Raw genomic sequence first — 7,227 nt, 5'->3', positions numbered from 1 at the left:
TTGATGGTTGGGTCATCATTGTTGTGAACTGAACCTGACAGCAGGAAGATGACAAGAGGTAGATAAAGGGAAAATTACTTTCATATTTGCAGAGGTCACCTCTGTGTCAATGTAATAAAGGGGAGAGGACCAGTGATACTCGAATTTCACTTGGTCTGCCTATGAACAGAGACTGGCAATAATGAGTCTCTGTGGAATTTGGGAGAAGAGTAGACAATTCTATAACAGTTTGTTCAACCAATCTTGAAAGGAAATCAACCCAAGAGAATTGAAACAGAAACCAGAAAATCACAACAGCAAAACAAAAATAGAGGAGCCAGGGATGAGACGTTGTGCATGTTTTCTCTCCTGGTTTTTTCTGTCTCCGTTTTTCTCCATCCATGTTTCCTGACTTTGCTTAGGTAATAATGAGTCTCAACACGGGTTCGCTTATTATACAGATAGATACCGTTTAATTCCAGATAATTGATTTGAGCGATCGTGTCTTGACATGTTGAGTTTGCAGTTAGCAAGTTACAGAAGTAGAGATTGTTAAACACGTATAGCAACTCACTTCTATTAGGAACAAGTATTAAGCATCAGACCTTCAAGGTGTGGGCTCATTGAATTATTTCAAACCTTTGAGAAGAAAGATGGAGCGGGAGCATTCATTAAGCATCAATTTAAAAGAAAATTTCATTGTCTGAAATAATAATGTTGTGTCAACCTAGGATACAAACTTCTTTTTTCCCACAAATATCATGAATTAACAATGTTACAAAATGGATATTGATTGATGCTACAATTTCAATCACAATGAACCTAGCAGAGAAACAAATGATTGAATATGTGAATTGAGAAAAATCGCCTGAAATAAAAAAAATAAAAATAAAAATAAAAAGTAAAAGAAAAAAACCCTAGTCGCGCACATAACAGAAGTTTCAGAATAAAGGGCAAAAATGGGTTTGTCAAATCAAACTCAGCTGTTAACCCTGCTATGCTTCAGACTTTTTGGGCTGGTGGCGTTGTACCAAAGTTCTTGTAAATGAGCTCAGAAGTGACACTTTAGATGGATAAGCAACCTTCCCGTACAGATACTTCCCTCCTAAATCTGAATATTTATACCTGTGCTCTTTAGATCTTTCAATCTGTACATGAAGAAAGAGGGTGAGTTCTTGTTCTTGTCATTGGAATGGGCAAAAAGGAGGTAGAGGCCGTTGAATTAAAACTCATAATAATTCAACAATCTAACTTTTGAAAGATTAAGCACATTAAGGTTCCTTTAGGGCCCCTGGTTAGAAATTTATATCCCAGGAAAAACTAGAAATGTTTGTCCTAGGATACACATTTCCAATAAACATTTAGGCCCTGTTAGTACCTTTTCCAGGAAATATTGTAAAGGTATTTCTAATAGAAATACGTTTTCAAGGACCATGTGTGCCTCATGTTTCTTGGAAACACTTTTCTAGGTGGAAATTCTTACTAGGAAAATCATAGAATTTTCTAGTCAAGATGGGTTGGAAAACCATGTGGAAATTTTTTTAATAAGTATATGACAATTGATGTTATAATATTTTCAGCACATGGCAATTTTTCATAGAAATTTTGTATTCGATAATTTATTTTACTAAAAATTAATCGGATAAGTATGGTAATATATGAGATTGATTATTAATTTTCATTTATTTCCCTAGAAAAGGCACTAACAGATCTATTTTCTAAAATTTTCCATATAATTTCCTAGTAAGGCACTTATAGGATTTTCTCTGAAGGTTTCTTGGAAATGTGTATCCTAGGAAAAATATTTCTACCTTTTTCTTGGATAAAAATTTCCAACCAGGGCACTAACGGGGAGGTAGAATATTTCTACTATTCGTGTTTTCATCAATGGTGAAACAAAAATTAAGTGAAAAAATGTTTCTACAGTCCAAACAGTGGAGGCAAAATGGAAAACTATTCTCATAAAATTTTTGTTTTCATTTTAATATTTTGAAAGATTTGACATAGAAAATTTATTTTTTCTGTTTTCTCTCTTTTAAAAAAATAAACAAGCTATCTTCAAGTCTGAAATCGTCTTTTACCCCTTCTTTAAGATGATTTCCCTATAAAAGACATCTTTAAAAGCTTCCTGTGTATTGGATCTATAACTGAACAGCATACCTTGCTTATCTTCCCATTTCTCAAGTGATATTGGACACCTGACCAGTTGATATATTGACAAAAATGGGAACGCATTGCAGAGATTGGATATAAGAAATTGTCCACCAACATGGCAAGAAAAACCTGTTAACAACAACAAAGTCATGATTTTGCAAGTCAATCAAGCAAAAGATGGTCTGCCGTTAACCCTAACAACAATGAGAATTACACAAAAATTAAAGAGCTAAAGATTACAGATATAGCTTTTAAATATTGGAACATTCTTTTTATTTGTATTATGAGACAGTAATAATACTTACAAGTGCCCAATTATATGAACCAAGAGAGACTGGGGGTCCCTCTGGAGATAACATGTTGCATAGATGAATTTCCACCTTTGTTAAGTTCCACATCGCCGTTAGTTCTACAATAGTGCATATTGCCAAGCAAGCAACAAATGACAAGCCTGATAAAATTAAAATGCAATAAGAAGATAATAGAGGATCTGGAGGAGAAAAGGAACATTAGGAAATAACAACGACTAGGCCAACAATTTAAGTAGACAGTATCCTGTGGTTAGTGTAGTTCCTGGAAAACCAACAGTTTTCAACTTCTGATTCATTTCCAAATATGCCCTACACCAGGCATAAAAATCCTAAAGCTCCCTTTTCCAAATTAGAGCAAGAAACTCAGAGCACTAGCAGTGCCAAGACCTATCACTTTTATCCAATCAGACCTATCTAAGAAAGAAAAGTAGTGTGCTCACCACCAGAAATCAGTTGCACTTCTCCGTATGGGTAGTAACCAGAATGTGCTCTCAACGCTGCTAGAATATGAATTACTGCCATAAAGTAAGGAGCAAGGAATCCCCAAGATAAGTAGCAATGTGATGAAAATAGTGCCTTGTTCATAATCCAGTTCACTTTTGATATATATGATTCAAGAACAAAAGTTTGCTTCCTCAAGTAATTCCAGTATCTGCAAACCAAACCCACAATAAAATTAGATATGGTAAGCAACATACATGAATCAGAGAAGGATGATAAACATTTGAATATTCTGCTCTGGCAGTGAAGTACCTCCCAAAACTGAGATCACTGGCCAAAGGGTGTGGAAAGACGGCAACTGGCGGTGAACTAATGAGCCTTTTATGTGCACCTAGCAAGTGAAGAACAATGTAAAGTCATCAATGAATGATTGACACATAAATAGGTACAGAAGTCACTTTCTTCTCTTTTTGCTGTTTGCTGCTCAATACATTGTAAAAAAATATTGAAGCTGTCAATCCAAATATGTAGATAGGTAGATAGATAGATAGATAGATAGATAGACAGAGAGAGAGAGAGAGAGAGAGAGAGAGAGATTAAATAGAATTATACCAGCTATTGCTGCTAGGGTCATATCGTCAGAGTATCCGCCATCCCGAAGTCCACTAACCAATCCATATAGGTCATTTCTAAAATCATCTGCATGCATCTTAATATATAGCATATACAAAATTCCAACAATAAGCACTCTCTTCAGCATCAAAACCTTAAGATTCAAATAGTGTCTGGAGGGAAAAGACAGTTTTACCATCATGCATCCTCCCCATAAAAAGAATGTTTTTCCACCAGTAGCAAATCCCATAGAACAAGGCTGAAAAAATGTTTTATCCATAAGCTAGTCATCAGTGAGCAGAGGACAGGGAAAATAAGCTCTAAAAAGAAAAAGCCACAGTCTAGGTTCCTGCATAAGCAAATCACAGCCATTGGGAACTAAAGGGAAGGTACCCAAGAAATAGTGCCATCAAGCCAAAAAAATAACTTCGATAATTTTCATGCTAACATACCATATGATATTCATAAATGCAGTAACTCCCCAAGCTCCCAGAAGGCAGATCAAGAGGATATCCAGTTTGAATAAATATCTGCACATACTAACCATAAAAAATAACTGAGTAATCGAAACTATCATAAACTTTGTGACAGAATGAGACAATTTACTGACAGATCAAGAAAATTGGGGTCACATTGAAAATGACAACCAGAACATGAAACAACAGACCTCAGGATTTTTCCCCATCTCAGCTGTAAGGGCTCCAATTGATCCTGGATGCAGCCTGACATCGTCATCCAGAAACAAAACATATTTGCTGTCTTTATGCATCCTTTCCACTCCAACCTGAAGAAACAATCATGTAACCACAAAGATCTTCTTTTGCCGTGCTTCTTGTGCCGAAACATCGAAAACAAGTCACTGCTTTTGAAAATTATATCCCTAATATCTCTAAAATTTTATCAACCTTAAATGATTTAATTTATAGAGTTCCCTCTCTTTTTCTGTATGTCCATCTATGTTCTTTCACTATTTATGAATGAATAAGCTAAGTCACATGAGATAGATGTTTAAAAAGGTCATAATAAATTAGACTCCAGAATGACATAAAGAGTTAGAGAACATGGACTCAAGACCATACCGTGAGTAGATATGCTTAATTTCTTGGTTTAGCAACCAAATTATACTGCCAATTTGTGCTAAATAATCTGTAAACAAAGAAGGTAAAAGGAAGATGTATGAAAATTTACAGTTCACATACTAACTGATTGTGAATTTTCTGACTGCAAGTTGTTGACAGCCCAGCTACGACAATCTTTACATCCACAGTACCCTGAAAAGGAACATAGACCAATCAAGCGAATGAAATGAACTGAAGATAACAAATAATTTAGTGCACATGCAAAAAAAACTTCATTATTATCATTCTACTTATATAAAAGATCAAACAAGTAGACGTATGCCCATCAGATTTTATTTGTACATCGGGGAAAAAATAAGTCCTATTAAAAATATTAAACAAAGCATGTAAAATCATTCTGAATCATCAAAACTACTTACCTCATGCTCAGAAATCAACAGTGTGACAGCATGGTAGGCTGGATCATCCACACTTTCAACTATAAAAAGAAATTCCAATGGTCCACCATATAGGGATGTTATCTGAAATCATACATTCATGCAATTAATCCTTAGAAGCTGTAGCTGAGGACAATGGTAGAAAACTATGACACAATCAAGTATAATGTTTGTGAAAACAATTAATTTCCAAATAGTATCAAACAAAATGTTGAAAGCTAGATTCAGAGTCTTACTTTGCAAATTAAATCATTAAAGTTCAGAACCAAAGCTTTACTTCTACAGTTAGACGAAAAGCTCAGTGCATAACACAAACTTCTAGCTGGTAGAGGGGGAGAAGCAGTCTAACCTGACTTCTCCAGTTCTGTAAATTGTGTTCTCCAAATCCCTTTAAAGGCATAATGACAGACACTCTTGGTAAATTCTGTTGAGCAGAGTGCTCAAGGTCATTTATGTCATCACAAATGAAAGCGAAACTATTCCCACCTTCAATATTTTTCCTTAACTTTCTAATGACTCTACTCCTGTAAAACAATGAGGATTTACATGGAAATTATCAGTCCACAATAATTATTAGCACCACTAATTCAAAATATTGATAACCATAGCTTATTCCAACACATCCAAGTAAGTGTACCTTACAAATGCTGCCAAAAACCATCCAAGAGCCAGAGTTAAACAGATAAAACATCCCTGAAAGCACAAAAGTAAAAGGTTAAATTCAACTATAAACAAAGCATAAGGTTAGAGAACCATAAATATGAGTTTTCAATGTGAACAAGAAAACCAAAATCAATGGTTACCAAGTGGATAATTTTTAAAGAAACTGCTGTTTGTAACCAAAATAATAATAACAACTATTTGGCAGTAGAAACCATGCAATGCTAATAATGCATTTGAAGTAAGGAAAGTTGAAGGACAATTCAAATTTACAGAGTACAAAAAAAAAATTGAAACTACAACAAAAATAGTAGCTTTGACATCTTCAACAAAGAAGATTCAAAATACTTCCTACCTATGCCCAAAGGGTTCTTTCAACATTGGACATGATCCCTTTTTAAAGCTACCTAGTGCCAGTAGCTGTGCAAATAACATGGGAATTTACTTTTGTGTGTTTAAAAGAGTTTAATTGCATTGTAGACTCAATTATAAGAGGTTGTACGATGAATCTGTGTGCGTCCATACCAGAAAGAATTTCCACCTTTTCTTCCATTAATCATATCTAACTTTTTTCTCACAATAACATGCATAATGACTTTTGTCCACTAGTCAAATTCTTCTGATGCCAAAAGCCAGAGTGCCGATGCCAATCATAAAATTTCGAACACTTTGGGGATACTACAAACTCAACAATCCTTATTCAGGTTTGTGAAGAGAGGCTGGATATGTTCACAACAGCAGATCCATCTCTTTGCTTCAGAAAGAAAAGTATATCCAACGGCCATCAGAGCAGAACACGGGAGTAGCTGTTGCCGCCATGGAGACCATTCAAAATTCACATTAAGAACAAAACAAATGCGCTACTTCTCAGATCCAAAATCCAACAAAAATAACAGGGACACATCCAAAAACTGAGATTACAAACAAAAACGAAAGCACGCATTGATGGATCATATCTGCAGCTGAGAGTATCACCTGGATCTGAAGGAAAATGGCGACCGGATGCAAGCAAGCATTGCTCGCGGAGAAGAGAAGCGCATCCAGAGCTTCCCACGCCGCCATTTCTCGGAGAAATTCGTAAAAGAAAAAAGAACCCTAGATTAGTTACAACTCGTGCCGTTTTCGAGTGGTCATACCACGGAGAGAAAAAGGAAGAAAAAGAGAGGACGAAGAAGAAGAAAGAGTATAAAAAAGAGGGAGAAATCGAAAGAGACGGGTCCTCCTTTTTTCTCCTTCTCCCCTTTGAGCGGGAAAAAAGCTGAGCAGAACAGTGACCACCAAAATTCCCTTGGGCGCCGGAGAAGCAGTAAAAATTCTCACGAAAAAAAAAAAAAAGGAAAATGAGAGGGAGAGACCGTTTTGGTGGTTATTCACGGTTGGAACTTGAAACCCATGGGAGTAGCACGCGTGGCCTACTTCTATTGGGTCATTCGGAACCCTTCAATTGCCAAAACATTAGACCGACCCAAATCAGCCAAAACCCTATTTGGGCCCAAAATGGCTGGAAATAAAGACTCTTTGACACAAAACTCCAATTAAATTTAAATAAAATTA

The 7,227-nt window shown here is 35.8% G+C and overlaps 1 protein-coding gene across 1 annotated transcript; it reads right to left on the bottom strand.

The window, feature by feature from the left end:
* Nucleotides 1-696: 696 nt before the first annotated feature.
* On the bottom strand, nucleotides 697-6,926 carry LOC137966358 (uncharacterized). The gene is made up of 14 exons (XM_068812947.1): nucleotides 6,649-6,926; nucleotides 5,651-5,706; nucleotides 5,363-5,537; nucleotides 4,996-5,097; nucleotides 4,697-4,768; nucleotides 4,165-4,281; nucleotides 3,950-4,027; nucleotides 3,694-3,756; nucleotides 3,498-3,594; nucleotides 3,198-3,276; nucleotides 2,885-3,096; nucleotides 2,439-2,584; nucleotides 2,140-2,262; nucleotides 697-1,127 (listed from the first exon to the last, which is right to left on the bottom strand). Exons 1-14 carry the CDS (start codon nucleotides 6,733-6,735, stop codon nucleotides 975-977), a joined length of 1,560 nt encoding a protein of 519 aa, XP_068669048.1. The 5' UTR covers nucleotides 6,736-6,926; the 3' UTR covers nucleotides 697-974.
* Nucleotides 6,927-7,227: the final 301 nt, after the last annotated feature.

This window comes from Aristolochia californica, unplaced genomic scaffold (genome assembly GCF_029961685.1).
Source record: "Aristolochia californica isolate CCGP_79_NKW_82.1479 unplaced genomic scaffold, dmAriCali1.0.hap1 SCAF_5, whole genome shotgun sequence".
In the NCBI taxonomy this organism is placed as follows: domain Eukaryota; kingdom Viridiplantae; phylum Streptophyta; class Magnoliopsida; order Piperales; family Aristolochiaceae; genus Aristolochia; species Aristolochia californica.
Note: the sequence above shows the minus strand (reverse complement) of the source record. Positions and strands in the feature narration are given on the sequence as shown.